This window comes from Strigops habroptila, chromosome 11, assembly GCF_004027225.2.
Source record: "Strigops habroptila isolate Jane chromosome 11, bStrHab1.2.pri, whole genome shotgun sequence".
Classification (NCBI taxonomy): domain Eukaryota; kingdom Metazoa; phylum Chordata; class Aves; order Psittaciformes; family Psittacidae; genus Strigops; species Strigops habroptila.
Window position 1 is genome coordinate 18796427 of NC_046360.1, and position 20750 is coordinate 18817176.

The 20750-nt window shown below is 38.7% G+C and overlaps 1 protein-coding gene across 1 annotated transcript in view; it reads right to left on the reverse strand.

Annotated features, from left to right (window-relative positions):
- The window catches only part of SYN2 (synapsin II), a 174745-nt gene that overhangs the window by 89363 nt on the left and 64632 nt on the right, over nt 1-20750 (reverse strand). Inside the window, exons 2-4 of the mRNA XM_030501034.1 lie at nt 19027-19084; nt 16458-16549; nt 12434-12590 (exon numbers count right to left, since the gene is read on the reverse strand). Coding sequence (XP_030356894.1) covers nt 12434-12590; nt 16458-16549; nt 19027-19084 — 307 coding nt within the window. The remainder of the gene's footprint in view (nt 1-12433; nt 12591-16457; nt 16550-19026; nt 19085-20750) is intronic.

A 20750-nucleotide genomic window follows, 5' to 3' on the forward strand; every position in this document is an offset into this window, starting at 1 on the left:
AGTACATGCATATTATGCTAAAGTACACTCCTGCTTAGTAAATAAGCTGTTGAAGAGCACAGAGGAAAGTAGGTTTAAATTTCCTGAGGCAGAGGAGAGAAATAACACAGCAAGGGTTATCCTTTGCCCCTGTTGGGACACTGCTTCACTTCTGCAGCTACAGTTTTAGGAATCTCTTGCCAAACTTTTCTACCCCCAGAAAAAGCAATTTGATTTCACCCAACCAGACCACTTCTGGAAATCCTGCTGTACCTGGACAGACTGGAAGCTACACAGTGCTTACAAACAGGCTGAGTAAAGAAGAGCAGGTTGTCTGCTTTTCTATCCAAAGGGGGTTTAGAGGTCTGCAGGAAACTACACTGACAAAATTGATTTGATGTTATATAGACTTTTTAAATACTAAAGAAACCAAACCAGACCATATAGACCATATTAATGACTTGCCTTGATTACAGTTCATTAGTTTATAAAATTCTTCCTGGGGCAAAAGCATAATCTTTTTAGAGTATAAACTACTCAATTATTATCTAATCCAATAGCGAACGTTTTCAGATGTGAGATGTTCATGAAATAGAGAACACTGGTAGAGCCACTCCGTATTTAAATATTTTATATGGATGCCCAAACATCTGGGAGATTTAACAATTATCTAACAAAAGAAACTCATAGGGCTTAACATTTCAGCAGGAATCTTTTCAACATCTTAAGAAAAAACAACATGGAAAAAAGTTCTTTTAACCCTTATTTTCACTTGCTGAATTTACTTCTCAGTTCCAAATTTTACATCTTATTTTCAGCTCAAAGAGACATATTCTTAGGCACACATATTTATGGTTTTCAGATAGGCTTTTTTTAAAGGAAAACAGTGGGATTTTGTAACATTCTTTGCAATGTCAGCTATTCTCTGCTCTACTAGGCAGTAAAAGTTTTCACATCTAGGCCTATGGACTGTTCCTGCATCAAAGAACAGGAGGGTGCCAGCTGTACTTTTTCTCCTCTCCAACAAAGTATGATACAGATAAGAAGAAATACTTAGTCAAAAAGACACTTATTCCCTTTGATTTCTTATAAAAGCTTTATGGGGTTTCATCACATGAAGAATGAAACTCTATAGATGTGACTGCATAGACTGCACTGCAACCAAACAGCAGACAGTTACAGAAATCGCTTTGCTAACTTCATAAAGATCTGAATAACGCCTTTGCTTATCACTTCAGATGAGTTAAATTTTGTGTAATTACATGCATGTCATCCCTAAACTGCTCAGAGTTTTTCCTGAACAAACTGCACAAGCATTCTCCTCAAAGATAATTAGATATGAGATTTAAAATTAATCACTCCAGATGGTGTTACCTCTAATTCCAGCAAGCTTCTCATCTCTCTTGCCAGAGTGAAGGATATGTTTCATTGACCATTCCCGTGAGGAATTTCCTGGTATGTCAAATAAGATTTTCATGGAATGAACTACTTCACCTTTGCCTGCAGTTGTTCGCTATTAGGGAAGTACCACTGAGCTGTGTAACCTTTTGTGTCTGAGATTTCCCTTTGTTGTGAGTATTCATTACCTGTTCTCTTTACAAGTTAAGGCTTGCTTCTACTGACAGTGGAAGAACCCCAATTGGCGATCTAATACTCCATGGTAACAACTATAATGATCATAAAATTCTCTGCATAGTCTGGTTCACCAAAGCAGAGAAGCTGGCACTCTCTAGGACTGAAGAAACAGGAAAACTTTGATGGGTGAACACTTTTTGAATCCCTCTGTCTTTAAAAAAATAGCACTTTTAGCTGAGATTTAACTTATCTTTGACTGCTCTAAGGTGTGGGCACATCTGAGGAGTGAAGACATTCCATGCAATACCAGTTTACTTCTGGATTTCTGTATATAAATTTGCCTTTTACCAAATGTATTAAATGTGTACCAGTGATTGTGGCTGAAATGATTAAATAAGATTTCTAAGTTTCTAATATGAGCTCAATATTCAGTATTGCTGCCAGCTTGCTTTGAACATGTGTTACTTCAAAGCAGGTGATGCAAAAGAGTTTAAAGATTGGGTTGTTATGCTGCTCCAATGTTTGACAGAGTCAAAGTTTCATCCTCCTGTATACTGAAATCATTCCTTTGTAAGACTAAGAATTGATGAAAGACAGCTTCCCATGGAAATGCTGTAGAGGTTCCTAGTATTCCTCTGTGAACTGCACACCACAGTAAATTATGCCTGAATATATATATATATATATAATGACATGAGTATGGATGGGGGCCTCAGCAATTGCGTTTTCTCTTTCAGCCTCGGTGGCCAACAGATTGAGAGACAAACACTGTAGACCCTTCAAAGGGAGAAGAAATTCAGCAGTTGTGTGGACGGGACCAGGAGGGTACATGGGACACACGTCCTCTGTGGGAGCCAATTTCACCAAGACTTTTCACCATGCCTGTGTTTTAAACACAGTTTTTGTGTTTGTCTTTGTGGGGTTTTCTATTTATTTTATTTTTTATTTTAAATGACTATACCTGGGCAGCATCTGTGCTACTCTTCTTATGCTATTCATGCGCTGCTTTGTTGCCGCTGGCCTACATTTCTTCTACTATGCTTTAGTAAACATTAGATACTTTCCCAGAAGGCTGAGTACATACACATTTGATTTGCTATTTGATACCCAACACAAGAATCAAGGGGAACAGACTGCTGACTGTAGCTTACGTACTACTTTCTGTCAGCAGGAGCTGACGGGCAACTTAATGAAAACATTCAAACTTTCAAAGTCAATGAAAAGTTTGACATACAACTGAGTAATGAAACTGTCTACAAATCAGTTTGGGCACACTAACAGAATCCAGAAAAGATGGAAACTGACAAAAGAACTTGATGTTCCTCCAGTAGTTTTCCATTATTACGATGCAAAGCCAAAGGCAGCACGGTTGGACTGTGAGTGGAAAGATAACTCATATGGACCCTGTATCATAATTCATAGATGAGTTGATCCCTAACCCTTGTGCAGCCCAGTCTCACATGAGAACACAGTGAGGATCTCTGCCTCTCCAAGCTGAGCTGCTCTCCCCCACTGCATCTTTTAGTCAAATCCTGCTGCTTGACCCATCACTCTAGGACTAGCAGCATCTCTTCCTTCCACCCCTCACTGCAGCTGGTATTTCCTCACCTCCTTTACCTCCAGCTCCCTCCTTACCCTCTGGGGTGCTTGTCTGCACCTACTGAGACAGGGCTACTCAGCCTGGTTGGGTTGTGCTGACCCTTCCGAGAACTCTTCGGGCTGCCTGCTCCCTGTTACCCAGGATTTCCAAAGGCATTTGTTTGACTCCTGCACCTCCCCTGCAGCATGCGTGCTGCAGCCTGTGCTACCTCTGAGAGACACATCTCTCCAATTAGTAATCACTGCTGTAATTAACCGCTGGAATATTTTCACATCAGAATTACATCTGATGCGATATACAAACCATTAAGAATTTCTAAAGAAAAACCTCATGCGCTTGGAAGAACCGCATGCAGAGCTCTTGCTTACAGATTACCAGAGTGCACCCGTGAGAGGGGAAAAATAGTTTAATACAACAGTTAGAAAAGCTGTATTAAAAAAAAAAAAATTAATCAAAACCAACAGAAAACTAGACGAGGATCACAGTCAGAGACACAAAAACATTCCATCTTGGCTTGCAAAGTTAGGTAGCAAGGCATCTGGCAATGAGAAACACCTTGGCTAATGAAAGAGGCAGTGACAAAATGCGTAAACAGTGAGGAAACTGAGATTTAAGGAAGACATGTGGATTAGAAAGAAGCAAAAGTAGCTGATGAGCATAAAAGGTAGAAAACAGGCAAGACATGTTTGTTCCAAAAGAATTTGCAAAAATAAGTACTGTGAGGCCTAGACCAAGAGGCCTTCTGGAAGTTTTTATTTCAGAATGAAAAGTTACAGAGGGGAAAAAAATAAGTTTATGGAACTGAGTCATTGAAATAAAAGCTACAGGGGCTCCTTCTTGGGTGCACTTGGCAGCAATGAGAATTGTGCAGCTTATTCCATTATGATGGGAACATGATGTTCAGCGTCTCGCCCAAGGAAACATTTCTGCACCTGCTTATTTTAATGGTACTCGGGCAAGTGCATAAGCACTTCTCAAAAGGGTTTGGGGCTCACCACACCAGAAAGAGATTTTATTGCTTTGTGGGATTTTTTCTTTTAGAGATAGTAACATCCTGAGACTTTCCAGTTGAAATAAGGTTTATCAAAATACTGAATTCAATGAAACTTCAAGTAGAGGAAGAAATCTACCTTTTAATGCAAACTGTGTTTTGGCACATGTAGCCCTCCCATATTCATTGTTAAGGAGTCTTGTAGTTCATTACCTTTTGTGCAGATACTCAGATGTGTATGTATGAAGTTATCTTCAGGAAAAAAGCATTATTTAGGTATTTAACCACTGAAGTAAGAAGCAAAGCCCATTTTAAAGCTAAACGTATGGTGAAAATAGATTTTTTGTCTTAAATTGTACATAGATGCACTCACGTGCATCTGCAACTTTGTTCCCACAATTCAAACTCAATCAAACAAGGCTTCTTACATACATGGACTTTCCTGTCCTGAGATCTTCCCTCATTTCAGCAAGACAATGGTGTTTTGAATTTCAATTCTGTAGCAGAACCAGCAGATAATACAAAGGAAATGAATGACAGCTTTATACTCCTGGCTTTCAGATTAGTCTTACAGCCTTTATTTAAATAGTTTCTTTCAGTAGAAGCTAAGAAACGGTTAAAGTCTGTTTCAATTTTCTGTCACTAGAAGCATTCAATGTACTGAAAGTCTGTCAGAGATCTCAAGAGCTCCCAGTGCTGCTCTTTAGTCCAGGCAAGAGCAGGGCAGCGTGGCAACAACCTACCACAACATTCAAGAAGGCAATCCAAAAATCTGAGTTGACTTTTGCATTAAATTAGCCTCATGACAGTAAATGCCGGTCAAAGCAAAATATATGTAGTTCAAGACTGATGAAGATAGAGCTGTAAGAATTACTTGTATGGAACAGAAAAAAAACAAAACACACTGAGGTACATTTACCATTTAAGGGTCTGTTTTTTCCAAGGAATTTCAAGTGAGTTTACATACACAGAATCATTAAGCGAGTCTGTAATATTTTCTTTCTGTTTTAAGAACAGATCAAACTTAATAGGGCTCTATAAAGAGGCGCAATCTTATGAGAATGGTTGAAACCACAAGGAAGTTCAGTGATGGTTCTAGGTTTCATCTAATGAAATACATAGTACTATAGCCAGTGACTAACAGGCAGGTCTTAACATTTCTAACATTCCTGATGCTAACAGACATTAAATCTGAAAGTCTCTAAATGTCTTCCCTGTCTGAGTTGGAGACAGATTGCAGGTATGCATTCTTTAGCCTTGACCTTCAAGAAGATCTCCTCTGGCACACAGAGAAGTGAATAATCAGCCAAATTCTACCCCATTGTTCAACATTATTGTACAAATCTTAGTTTTGGTAATGAGCACAGAATTTTCTTATGGTGCAATAAAAATTTCTAATATCTTTCTCTAAAAGAGGCATGGAATAGCATTGAGATGTCTCATAGATTTACAGTAAATAGGTTTTCCAAAGACTTTTCTTCTTGCACACATTAATTTCATTTGTTATTCATTCTCCAGAAGATACTTTGACACAATATTGAAACTCTTCTGTGTGGCTGTGTCTGTCTATTAGCATAGCTTCAATAATTTGTGTCAACAGGAAGCTGGAATGAACAGAGCTCATTTCTTTCACACACTCCTCCCTGCAGAGTGCCTACAAGTTCCCTGCCAGTGCCCCAGTCTGTTGCTCAAGATTATTAAGTACAGCTTGAAGGGGAAAAAGCACAACAGTGCAACTTCTAACAGCAACACATGAAGGAAGAGAAAACAAGGTGGGGGAGAGTACTCAATACAGTCAGAAAGCAACAGACTGCAGTTAAAGCAGAAAGCAAGCAAGGTAAGAGCAGAGAAATGAAGCATTCAATAAGAGTAGGAACATGAAGATAGGTAAATGGAAAATCATCTGCAAAAGAAACACAGAGCAAACTACAACACACGAAGGCACAGGATGACGTAAGCTTGGCAAAAGGAGCGAAAGAGGAAAATGTCAACGAACTTGCAAAAAAGTATTTGGCTGTCCTCTCCCAAAGCATAGAGAAACAAACAGAGCTGCGACATCTCCAGCACTACCAAGTTTAACAAAGGGAAAAGCCATGACCAGCCTTCCCTCAGAACGATTGCAGATAAGCAAGGAAACACATTTTGGCATAACAAAGTGTTCTATGGCACTTCTCTTACACTTAAACCCCTTAATAACAATAAATTCTTACAATGAAGCAAAGTCCCAGTGAGCTTTTGAAGATGTTTCAGTACAAGATGGGTTCACATCTGGCACTCTATGTGAAAAACATCAGGATCTTTCAGCTGCCTCTACAGTCATACAGGTATCTCTGTTTTCTGGGTCTCATTTCCACTCTGCCAGCTTTTGACCAGAAAACTGCTCCTGTTTTTTTCCCTTTATTTCCCACATTACTGAAGTGACGTATCAGTTTGTCATTAGACCAACAGAGTTTACATCCCATGAGGCCAAGCCTGCTCTGCACCCAGTTTTCCACGCATGCAGTGACAGACGTCCCTTCCCCAGCTGTTACAGCCATGCAGTAGCTTGACACACCACCCTGGGCTTTCTACATCCCCTCCTTGATTACATCAAGCCAGTATTTCAACCTAAATACAGACTCTTCCACAAGCGTGGCAGCAGCTAATTGAGGTCACTACTCACAAATGTTTTTTGTAGACCCATTATTATGCCATAGATTGTGCCATCGCCTTCACCAGAGTAAATGTGTAATTAGTGTCTCAGCAGAGACTTGAAGCCTTCTAAACCAGTCACTGTTATGTAGCCTCCCAAGGCAGGCTAATAAGAGAACAGATTTGCAGCCAGCTGCAGATGCTGCTAGGTAAAGCTACTATCATGGAATTGGACAGAATCCAGTGGAATGGGTTTTATAAGAATTTTCTCTCTCTTCAGTCATACACACTTGGGCTACACAATTACAGCAATTCTGTGATCTCTGCAGTGTTGAAATGCTTATCACTATCTATAGTGTAGATACATAAAATAGCAATCCAGATCCTATTGTGTGTAATTAGTAAATCACAGTCCAGGTTTAACTGAAATAGTGTTCTACCTATAGCAGTCATGAAGCTTGAACTGTGCGGTCACTGCTAAGTAAGGGTCTGCATCTTTAGTATACTCCAATTAACTCTGCCTCACCACAATTCCACTTATTAGCAGTGCTGTACACACTGTGGGTGAAGAGCTAATAACCTGTGGTATTCCAAGACCTGCCACCAGTCTACAACTGAAGCTAAAATCAAGACCAGAGTTCAACTGATGTAAAGACTTAAGCATGCTAATTCCACAGAAATCTTACTGGGAAGCACACAAAAGGACGTATGCAGGGCAGGAGAAAAGTTTTAAAAATTCAACCCAATACACTGGAAAATCATGGAATTTTTTTTATTTCCTCAGTCTGAATCATAAGCTGGGATTTCACTCATTGCCGCAAGCACTGTCCTTATCACATTTTCCAGTGCCTTCTGGCCTCCGCAATTACTTCGCTTACCTACATCATTTACTGTAGGAAAGTTTACATCAATCTTATAAGCTTCAGCTAAGGAATATCTCATTTATTTCTTGAATTACCTTTTCTAAAGGAAAACAGAGATAATAAAGTATCTAGATTGTAACTTTAAATAATACCAAGTCATAACTTTGAGTAATTAATTACTCTTTTCTTTCTACTATTATAAAACTTTCATAGTGCTTTACAACAGGTTCTGCAGACCATTTTAGACATGAGTCAAATTATGAGTCACAAATCCAACAAGGAAAGTATACATTTTTTCCTCACCTTAACTTGCTGTAACTATAAATTAAACTAGAGAACATTCTTGGCTCATTTGAAAGGGATAAGTCATGCACAAGACTACCACTTTGCAACATGACAGCGCAAGGAAATGTTCCGACGTGGTAAGAGAAGGCATGAGCCTTAAAACGGTTCCTCCCCAGCTCTGCATGCACTCACTAATAAAGAACTTAGTCTCTCTTTATAAAAGTCATGCTCTCCCCCTAGGTAAGTAGCTTTCTGATGTTCTTACCAGTGTGTAAGTGAAACTCTTCTCACAAGCCAGGATCACGACTATTTCACGAGGTAGGTGGTAAGTATTATCAGAGAAGTGAAATAACAGGAGTAGAGTAATAATCCCAAACATTAACATATTTCAGCCAACAAACATCTCACCAACACTCATTTCAGTACTTTTTTTGCCACGGTTGCTGGCATCCCAACTTTTCAAGGGGTTATTCAGTGCTTTGAACTTTTGACATGCATTCGAAGGAACTGGCTATATCCCGACACTGGAAAATACAAGCTTTAAGACTTGTTCTCAGAAATGTTTAGTGTGTTCCTGGCAATCTTCCACCTTTCAATAAAATACAGCAAGGGTTCTGCTGAAAAACTAAAGGCAGGTGCTTCAGCTTCTAACACAGAGTGTGAATCTGCCCTCAGGGTTGAGAAGAGATGCTGTGCATCCAGAGCTGTATGTTCTAAAGAAAAGCAAAGACCTGATACTCTGAACAACAGTAACTTAAAAAACAAAGAGCTTTTATGTTGGATTCTAACTCTCATTTTACTCTTTCCTGACTTCCCCTCCTAGCAATTCTATCCTACTCCTGATTTTACCCTGATGTAAGTAAGAGCAATTGCCCATCACTAATTCGATCATTTTTCATCCCTTAAAGGCCCATTCCATTGGACACCCTGTTGGGTTTTTTTTCTGCTGTTATAGAAATTGCAATTCACTTCTGCCACTCAAATTTTACCTGCAGGAAAGTCAATGCATTTCTCATGAATTAATACAGATTGTTACTCATGACTTCACCTAGAGTTCTGCTTCCTGATTTTTCATAAGGCTTTTGAACTTGTAATTTTTATAGAAGTAGCTTTGATACAACTATCACGTCACCATGTTAGGAAAGGGATTATCCAGAAAGGCATCCTTTACATGCAGCGGAGAAAGGGGGCTGATCGACGGCAAGTCCAAGCACGTGCTTGCACACCTGACAGGGACACTCAGGGCTGCTGAACACACTCCCTGACAACCCGACAGTAAGCTGTACTGTATGAAAACATACAGATGTGTATGAAGTGGAACCTACTTTTCTTTTGAACTGAATGTTGAGACAACAAATAATGTAAATTGCAACTGGAATTGGAGTGTATTCTACTATTTAAGCTACGATGAAAAAGACAGAAATTTAAATAAGAGAGTGGTCTTTACTGCAAACGTACAATTGCAGTTTCAGCAAATCAGTTCTGTATATAACAGAGGAGCCTGGCAGGTGATTCAATTCCTTTAATCAGTGCTGTAAACATTGAGCAGATTTCTGATCAAGGAACTTGCAGAATAATTCTGCTAGGTTTTTCTCTAGTTACAGTTTAAGTAAGTATATGTCAGTTCAGCCTAAATAGGTGTCATTTTAGCAGTGGGGAATACTTCTTGAGTCACTGGCCTGAAGTACATCTAGGAGCACAGTATGGGCATCAGTAGCTTTTCTGCTTACTGCTTCCATGCAGCAACAGATTGAGATGAGCACTTGAAGGCATCCAAAACTGCACCACAGTTTGCAGCAGGGATTGCACAGAGGCAGGGTAGCATGTATGAGTAAGGTTTAATTGAGCAAGCTAAAAGATAACATTAGCAAACCCAACAGTTCCTGGGTCCTGCTGCATTATTTGAATATTCATGACACTAGCTGAATCAAAGGATCAACAGATTTTTACCCTCAGAGTATTTCTTCTGGCATGGGTTGAAACAGGTTTGCGGGACATCTTGCAATGCTTAGTGATGAAGATGTCATGATGCTCTGGGATGAGCATGCCTGTCTCTACATCTCCCACTACCACAAAGAACAGAAGTCAGGATATTCCAAGTTAAATGCCCAAACAAATCCCCTCGTGTTTGTACACAAACTCTTTTTGTGCTCAAATTAAAAGTCCACACTCCTAAGTGGGATCCAGCTAAAGTACAGCACCATCACGTATTCAGAATGGGAACCAATCTCACGTTTACAGACTTAGCTTATGGTCACAGGTAGTTAAAACCCAGAAGTGAGGCCACTGCTGGAGCAAAGAACAATCATGTTCACAGCAAGAGTGTTACCTGCTCAGCCTCACTGTCCATGGACTAGCAAGGGAGGGTGTGTAGGCTCCAGCCCCGCTCTGTTACACACCTTAATGAAACAACTTCAGGGAACTACAGAAAAAAAGATGAAAGCAGCTAGTTTAAAGCACGTCACCTGCCTGACACTACGATTTCTCTACAATAGTTATTTCTGAGAGGAAAACCTGAAAGAGATGAAACGGACTCTTGTTGAGGCTGTGCAAATTTTGAGTATTTCAAAGAAAACACATGCTCCTACCAGAGGTAGAAGTGCAAGGTAGGAAATCTCAAAGGGAAAAAATATCATTCTTCTCTATATTCAAATAAAGTAAGATCAGCTGAAAAATATTTGCATTTCACTCATATCTTGGCTGAGACAAACTACAGAAATTTCAGCCAAAATGAGAATTTTCACAAAAACCAAACATACAGATCTTCTGACAATTCAGGATGCAGCCATTTCATCATAAATTGTGGTGTTATGGAATGGTTTGGGTTGGAAGGGTCCTTAAAGCTCATACACTTCCAACCCCCTGCCACAGGCAGGGACACCTTCCACTAGAGCAGGTTGCTCCAAGCCCCTGTGTCCAACCTGGCCTTGAACACTGCCAGGGATGGGGCAGCCACAGCTTCTCTGGGCACCCTGTGCCAGCGCCTCAGCACCCTCACACCCTTAGAAAAGCTCTACCATAATTCAAGACTATTTTTAAAGTACTATAATTCTAAATTCAAGTAAGAACTTATAAGCATAATACTTCATTATTTGTTTGCGAGGTGTATTATATGGAATAAAAAGATATGGAGCATGAATTAATTCTTTCATACACGTAAACTTATATTTGCTTTTGCTGGGTCTTCCACTTGTTACAGTAAATATTCCTATAACTTCCATTTATTCCCAGTTAGAAGAGTGAAAAATCAGCACAGAAATTTGATGTGCAACAAGACCAGTGGTAAGAAAGAGCTATCTTTATCAGTTTGGTGGAAGAGCAGCCATGACTTTAATGCCACCACAGGAATATGAGAAGGAGGAATTATTAATTTTCTTTTTACTGCATCATTATTGCATATCAATGCTACTGCTATTGCTCTACCACCCAGCTTTACTGTATACAATGAATCAAAGGAGTAAGAGATGCCCCACAGCACAGAAAATGTGATGTATTAAAATAATGGATTCGGCAATGTACAATATGTATTCTGAGAAGTTATAAACATTCAATCAAATATTTATGCCCCACTGTAGTTTACTGCAACATAAGCATATAATAAAATCAGCTGCAAGAAATATATGTTAAAGTCTGCTAAGAATTTTTTGGAGGGATTTTAATAATAAGCGCGAAAAAACAAACATCTTCAAGGCAATAAGAAGTATTACAGCAAAACTTCCCTTTGGTGTGAAAAGTACTGACAACTGTAATCATGTTCTTTTCTCACCCCAACAACAGAGGGAAAAATGATGAAGCTTTGGCCCTTTGTAACAAGTGTTATTCTTTGAAGTTGCATTAGCTCTTGGACAACTGAATACGTGTATTACAGGAACAGTGACTGCACCATTGATCATCATCTTTCACAGCACTACATTTTACCTTGTTGCTACTAATGTTTAGCTCTCTATGAAGCAAGAAGATCACTGAATTCTACCTCTATTATTACAAAGCATGTCATGAAAAACTGAATTGGCTTCCGCAGTAAAACTGGTAAATATCAGTGATTCTGCAGTGTTCTCATTACTCTAGGTGTAGTGGAAAAGATAATCTCCTAACCCCATATGCACAAGATTATGAAAAGTGCTTTTGAACGAGGAAACTAATAGCTCCAGATTTCCTTGCTAAGGCATATCCCCAAACATTTCACAGGCATGCGGAAAACATCGGCCAAAGTCTGTTTGAATTCTGTTCAAAACCACAAATATGAAAAATATTCTCAGCTTGATTTTCCCAAATTGTGAATAAACACTCTCTCCTCACTTTAGTACGTATGTTAGCAGTGGGCAGGCCTGCCGTTAGCTTCCTCAGTACTACAAGTGCTTTTTCTCTCTGTCTCCACACTGCCTACACTGCTCTGCTAAGTACCTTTGCAGTTTGATACTTCAGTGTTCACGAAAAGGACCTAAACGAGCAAAGAAAAAGTCACCAACTGCTTTTTGCACCAGGAGAACTTTTCGGTGCGTGACTTACCACCCATGGCTTGTCACAGAAGTTGTAGATGGACTCCAGGGAGTTGACACTGGGGATGCCAGCGTACTGCATCCCAATGATCAGGTTACGGAAGTCTTCATTTTCTGCCATGCTGAACGAATGCTGTCGAACCAGGACAAAATCAGGCCTGAAGGACCTAGCAGGAACAAGATACATTGCTAATGGTCAGTGATCAAATGTTTTTTTCCTTCAACAGGCAAATCTTAAAAGGGAAAAATGTCTAGCTGATGGATCCATTTAGCTGATGGAAAAAGAAATACTAAAAGAACACTCAAAACTAAGGTAAATGCTAAAAGATGGAAAGAGTTATTATGGCTTTTTGAAAATCTGTACTGTATCATTTCTTAACCACTCTTCAGAAAACATCAGAATCCCATCAATAATGTGACTCCATTCAGGGAAGAGAGAGATTATCACAGCTTTTCAGGTTGTCTTCCCACTGAAAGATAAATCACATCTATAAACTCTGAATTATGCACTTAGTTTATGTACACTGGTTCCTGAGCAATGACAATCAAAACCAAAGCAGTCAAATGTCTCTGCCAGACCCTTAAGCTTCTTGGGAGTAATTGTTTTCACAACTATTGTCAGACTGCTTAAAAGACAGTAAGAGGTGAAGCAACCCCATTGCTTCCAAAAGGTATTGGAGATAATCACAATTCAAGTTCTGATCAACACACTTGTCAAAATGAATTTCTAAACTTAAAACTGCACTTTTTTGTTTTCACTTTTCTCTCTTGTATATAATCAGGATTTCCCCTGTTGCAACCTGCCTGGCTTATTGTCCTTTCACCATGCGCCTTTGAGAATAATCTGACACCACCTTCACCTTACTCAAACCCTGACATTTAGTTACTGAAGAAAGTTATAAAATACAGAAGATATAATGCAACTGGATAGAGCCACCAGTATGGGGCAATTTGCTCCTCATCTCGCCTTTTGAAAGACTCTCTGCTGGTGGAAAAACACTGACTAGCTTGAAGCTATCGACCTCCTGAAAGAGGCATAACTGGAGGGTAAATTAAATTAGTGTGGTAAATCGGTATAATTATTTACATGCCCTGACTAAATATAAGCTGTATGCTGGAGTGCAAAATTCCAGAGATTACAAAGTCATTCCGAAATCTCACTCTAGTAAAACAAAACAAAACAATTAAAATTCATGTTGAAATTGCCTTGGCAGTTTTGAGATTCCAGCCTGAACGCGGTAGTCAAAGCATATTAGCTGGAGCCTTAACCAGGCTTTCAAATGTAATGCAGGGTTTGGCAAAAGCAGCATTCTAAAGATTTGCTGTCAAGAGTCATTAAAACAGCACTGTGGCCCACTGACCACAACTCCTAAAGAACTGTAGCCTTTAAACAAGTTCCCAAAAACAAGTTTGTAGCATAGGTCTTAGAATCCGTGATCTAGGTTTCAGGGTGGTGTGCCAAGTGTTTGAAACAAGGCAACTCAACTGAGGAGCACAGCAGGAGTATAATACTTAGAGGACTAATGATGCCTTAATCAGAATTGCAGACTACTTGGTGCAAAAAGAGATCACCTCTATCATTTCAAGCAGTACTCAGGGGATTGACTACATATCATCTCAAAGACAGCACTGTGTTTTTCAATAAAACAGGAAATGTCCATTTAAATACCAATTTAATGAAACAATTGGGGAATTGAGGGAATATACTTTATAAAAAAACCCAACAACACTCAAAGAATGTATTTTGTTTTGCAAAATCTCCTCAAAGGAACACGATACGTTTACATAATTCTTCTAGATGTGTGATTACTGCCGGACACAATGACTCTGTACAGAAGAATGTCATGAGAAAAATGTTAATCCTGGCTTAAGCATTTGTAAGAGCCCAAATCTCAGCATTATGTAACAGAAGGTATCATCTTCCATGGATCGATTTTCATTCACAAAAATGAAACAAGCAGGTGCCTGTTTCACATACTTTCCCTCCAAAACTAAGACAGCAAAACTGTGTCACTGAAATGGCTATGCTTTTGCTAACTAATATTTTACTCACAGATCTATGATACGAGGTCACAGTGGGCCTCAGATTAGTAACACTTAAGAATTTTCATCTCAATAGTCAGGTGTTTGTGCCTTTTTAGTAATAAGCTCATAGTCCATATTCAATATGAACTTTGATACCAGCAGAACCCACAGTTTCCCCCATCTCTCTTGACAGTTGAGACAGACAGAACACACATCCTATTGTCTGACCCGCATTTAATACTGGTTTTCAAATGAAACTTCTTATCAACTGAACATGGAAAGTAATAGCCACCAGTAACTGCATTCCTTAGTGACAGAAAGAGCACATTCCAAGCTTCAGGCAATGAACTTCCCAAACCAACCAGGCTTAAAGCAACATAAAGACCAGCACCTATCTGAAGCTAAGCAACAATTATGAAAAATCCTTTTGTGTTTCAAAAAATATTCTGTATCTCCAGATAAGTTATTGCAGAAGCAGAGAACTGCTCTCCCATCATGTCTGCATCCCCTTCTCCCAGCAAGTCCACATATGCAGGTGTCTCACATAGGCTGGAGTGAAATTTATCAACCTCAGGTAGATCTATTCCTTTAGATTACCTGTAAAACTGACAAAATCATAAGATCCTTTGTTGTCTCATTATCAGAGCCCTCTGCTGACACAGGATTTCTTTATCTCTTAACATAGGCAGCAGTTTCGCCAAGTTTTCTCGTAAACTGCAAACATACATCTTTGTAGATGCTATTTTCTGGAGGTTCCCAATTCCCTTTAAGTACTGGTATGTTTTGATGCTAACTTGGCCTCAGTATTTTTGTTCTGTTTGGAAAACTCTCTCCAGAAAAGCCACTAAGGAGCAGTGATCAAGATTTCCTGGCTCCAAAACTTCTATCTCTGGAGGAAAACACAAACCAACACAAAAACAACCCAAAACCCCCTAAAAAATTGAAATATCTTACTCTTCTAAAAAAATAATCTTGTCGATTTGGCATAAGTGGTTGTTGGATTCAGCTGCAGTACTTTTAGAACACACAAGGGATTAAGCACTTGTGAGTTTTAAAGCATAAAGTAAACTTATTTGCAATGGGGTTACTTTTTTTTGTTTACGTGAATGAGTAGAAACTTCCTAATCTCTTATTTGGACAGATGTTGTGCAAAAGCAGGACGATACAAGCCATGCTGTATGCTGTCCAGCTCCCTGGACTCCTGCCTAAAGAGAAACATAAGCAGTAAACTACCAGATCTCTGTTAGTGGCTTGATCTACCCTTCTAAATGCAATTGCTCAGCTGAACAACTGATACACTTAACTCATCCTTAACTGCACTGGCCAAAATATGAGTAATTCTCCCAAATTAGATATAGGACTGCCTGAAAAAATTTTGCTACTACTTACTTAAGCTTTTACTTTGCCGAGGCATACTCCTGTTTTCTCCCCTTACAATTTACAAGGCTGTTGATGTCCTCACTGAAAAAAAAAGGTAAAATTACCCTGCCTTCAATTGGAATAATCCTTTTTGGACAATCTTACTGGGAAATCTCAGGCTTTTAAACTGAAATCTTTCAAACAGATGGCGATATTCCAGTAACTATCCTAAGAGAAGTGCTACGACTTGGCCTGTTTCAACAGAAAATATTCGATGTTGGAAATGAATACTGCTCATCTGGAACAGTCTGACATGTACAAAATCACCAAGATTGTTGTTATCCTGCAGCAAAGATAAACCCCAATCAATAACCCTAACTCTCCATCATGTATTCTTTATACCAGACTTTATTCTTATCTCAATCAAATCCATCTTTGATGCCATCAAAACGTCAGATTTCCTTCCTGTCATAAACAGGACTTACTGCACTGATCAGATACTCTATTTCCTACTTTTCATGCCAGTGACCAAGGAGCGTTGCATCAGTCAGAATCCCTATTGCACATATTCAGAAAATCATCAGTATCTTTCACATGCACACTTTAACCAATGCAATGCTTTTGCTGTTACTCGGTTTAGTTTTTCTTACCTGACAACTTTAGTGCCATTTCGAAATACTTGGATATCTACTGCATAATTGCCATCAGCATGGGCTATCAAGTTGATCTCTGAAAATTCTGCCTATGAAAAGAAGATTCACATTAGTCAGTCTGGTTTATTTTACTTTTATTTTCCTAAATCCCTTCTTTTAAGTATTAGTATCTGAAGTGCTGACAATATACATTTGGAATATAATGAGCATCAAAAGGATATTAATCCAACAGTATTTGCCACATCTGACACATCACATTTGAACAAATTCTAATACAAAGAAAGCAGAAAGCAAACAAGACTTTATGAAAAAGGACTGTGGGGAGGTAGCAAATGTATCTACTCATTCATGTTGCACGGAAGTGTAGAGATTGTATTTTTGCTTTGTATGGGGTTATCAAAGAGATAAACACAGACTCCACAAACAGTACTTTGAAGAAAACAGTACAAAAGCAACATTAATGTGATAAACAGAACATTTTCTTACAGCATTTTGTGTCTCTTCATATACTTTACCCTGTTTATTTCCTTTATGTGCATTTATCCTTTTTAAATGATCTGGTGCTAATGAACAACTGACTCAAAAAATTCGCAAGTAAAGAACTTTATCAAAGTATCTTCTCACACTGGAAATGTGGAATTTAAAGGGAATCACTTCCATACTCTGAATCTACAGTTATTTGAAAGGAAAGGACAGGATGTTTTTCATTTATCCACAGTCTTTCACCAGCTTAGACTCTCAAGGCACTTTACAATAACATTACACAGCAGAATAATTGAAATGCAGCCAAGTGTCTTCTAGTGGATAAATAAAAGCGTCTTTGCTATCCTGGACACACACACAGAACAGAGTGTCAGAATTCTCATTAGTCTCCTCTTGAAAAATGGTATCACTGAAAGTCTTCTGAAGTAAATCTGTGTCAGGCTTTCAGAATTTAGTGTTCAGTTAAGGCAAGTGCTGACTACTCTGACCACTGTTCCAACCCAAGAGCTTATGGATGTGCTTGCGTTCAAGCATGGAGGTCTCTTCATTAAATCCCATATGCTTAAATACTTTCTAGGATAAGCTTACAACATTCTAAACACAAGGGGCAGTTTTAAGATTATGGCAAAACCAGTACAAATGATGAGACATTGAATTATTTGTGTAATAATTCACAACTGTGTAAGTGCTGACAATATTAAAGAATCATTTAAAAATGTATTTAATGCGAGATTGACAACTGATCTCCCCAGTTAATAACTCATTAAACAGGGATTCACAATATAGATTTTGTAGTTTAAAAGCTTAGTACATAATAGAAAATATTGTATGTTAAGATAGGTTGCTGTAAAATTAAAACGATGCTCTCTGGTATTAGCAGAACAACACTAAAGTAGTTGTAAGTAACTATTTATATATGATTGTCACAGTGCTGATGTTACCAAGTGATTAGTAGGGCTCAGAAACTTTCAATCTCGTACTGAATGAAGGTGGTTCTGCTCCTACAAAAGACTATATTGAAGGAAATTCCAGGCTTACACAGAGCTTTTGTCAATACTAAAGAGCCAGTGTGCATGATGTCAGCCACAGGGTCTGGTGTAGGTGTGAATGGCATCTGGGGACAAAATAGCTTGTCTTCTTTTTCCCATCTCTCCCTCAGCACTCTTGAAGATCCCTGGCAAAGCTTTCCATGTTTCCCAGCCAAGAACATCAGCAGATATTCAATGGTGTAAAGAACGGAGCAAAGCTAGATGCTGTACTATTACAGTGAATTTAGATAAGCTGAATCCACTCAGTGACCATTTACCTCACTTTTTGAAATCCCAATGACAAAACAATTCAGTTCATCTACTGAAGCTTCTTAATAGTGGCATCTATTTCTAGAATTCAAGATTGAAGAGCAGTAAAAACACTTATTCACTTCCCTTTTCAGATATCTAGCTGAAATAAAATAGCCATAATTCTAATGCACCCTGAATTATAGCTCTATATTTACTCAGTGCTTTTTCCAAAGAGCATGCTAGCACTGCAACCAGAATGCATGTATATTCTTAAGAGAAGGAATTAGTGATACAGAAATGCAACCTGTAGTTATGGAGTGTCTAGGACATTCACAGTCTCTAAGCAATAACTTCTGAATACAACATGTTTTTAATGTTGTGCAAATTATGGTCAGAATCCTCTAAAAAGAGCCCACGTTAGGCACCAAGATGGACTGACATGGTTTAACCCCAGCAGGCCACTGAGCCCCATGCAGCCCCTTGCTCACTCCTGCTGGTGGAATAGGGGAGAGGATCAGAAGGGCAAAAGTGAAAAAACTCATGGGTTGGGATAAAGACAGTTTAATAGGTAAAGCAAAAGCCACACACGCAAGCAAAGCAAACCAAGGAATTCATTCCCTGCTTCCCATCACAACCCTGTGTTACCAACACCCTGCACTGCCACCTTCACCACAAAACCATGTCCCTAAGTGCCATAGCTACACTTTTAAATATCTCCAGGGAGGTATGTATTTATACACATACAGGTACTTGTATAAATACACAAATATAAAAGTAACATTCAGGTTAAGCCGTTTAGTTACCTGTTCAACCTTTATGTCATATTCTCCATGGACCTTTTTTCCACGAAAAGCCTTGGCCCTGCAAGAAAAAAGGGAGAGAGAAAATCAAGGATATATGTATCTGTGATCAGTAGCTACACAAACACTCCCTGTACGGCCTTCAGTGTCTTGGAATGACATGTAAATGCTAATTAAATCGATCTGCTACACATACACAATTCTCTTTCCTTTGATGTCCTTGGATCCTTAACATCCCACCACACAGCATGTAGTGATAAAAAGCATAATGTGATTTTCAACATTGAACTGTATGCTAAAGGGTACTGAAACACATATTTCACAATTAGCTGTTACTATAAAATAAGCACCCCTAAAAAGATGCTCTTGTTAAAGTCAGCTCTTGTTAAAGTCAGCAACACCAGTGGAAATTCATTTCCATGTGAACAACTTCCTAACATCCATTCATGTTAACCTTCACCCCTTCATTTATTCAGAAGAACTTTCATTGGAAACACAATGCTTAGAAACTTCATATTGTTTTTAAAGAAAGTATCAGAGGTCCTGGAGATTGTTGTCTCCAAATCTGTGAGTACCTGATTTACTACGTCAGTGTTTCTAGACCATAACTTCAGACAATGTAATTAGTCTGAAGGAGAGTTTATGAGTAATTCTTATGTACCAGGATGGCTGAGATGTAACAGAATGGAATTCAATGATCCAGTCTCCCAGGCCTAACAAAGCAGACATCCTTCTAGGAACGTCAGCTGTATGCAGCATGTATCTGCTTTGAAGCAAATGGGGATTAAAAGGGAACTATCTTAACACTCTAAAGTTGGGAAAGGGATATGGTTATCAGCCTCTCCACACCTTCTTTGCTCAAGCCAAAGCTTAGAGTACCTTCTTCTGCTTTTATTATATGCAAGCAACAACTTGTTGTGCAACCCAAAACCAGACCACCACAGCACATCTTCTCTCATCTTGTATTAAAAAAATGTAACTTTGTCCATTTTCAACATCTGACAAAATGCTATTAAATTAAACTAAATCTATGTCATCAGTGATGTATATTACACATCAAAACAATCCATCATTGCTTTTGGAAAACCCTTTTCCCACTGAGGCCCAGAAGAGTTTCTCCACTGGTTTCAATAGTGGAAGAACCAAACTTCATAATAATCAACTGAAAACACTGCTTTTGGCAACACATTTCTTAAGGATATCTTAGGTATTACGGATACTGGATGGTAGAAAGCAAATAAATAGTGAAATTTATACTGAAATGGCACAGTAAATATGGCCAAACAATTCATTCTGTACAAACACACAATTGGTAAGAAAATAACAGTGAAGAAATCATTTTCATTACTGATTTACACTGTTTTCTTGCAATAAATACACATGAAATAGGAACTTTGAAATCCATCAGTTTACTATAGGAGGTGGATAATCAGCATAATGTTACCAAACATTTTTGACGATAACAGAAGTTAAATATACTGTATCACAAGTCTAACTTAAAGAAATATTATTAAGCACTTATGTTTCTTTCCAAATCTGTTTGGAAATTCCATATGGGGAATATGAAAAATATCTCAAAAACTTTGAAGATGTCTGGACATGGCTTAAGTTTATAATGCTGTTTATGTTGAAGCATCAGCCGGACCATTAATCTAATACATGCAGGAAACCCAAGGATAGCTGTCTGACTTCCGTGGGAAGTCCACAAAAGCCAGACCAGAGGGGAA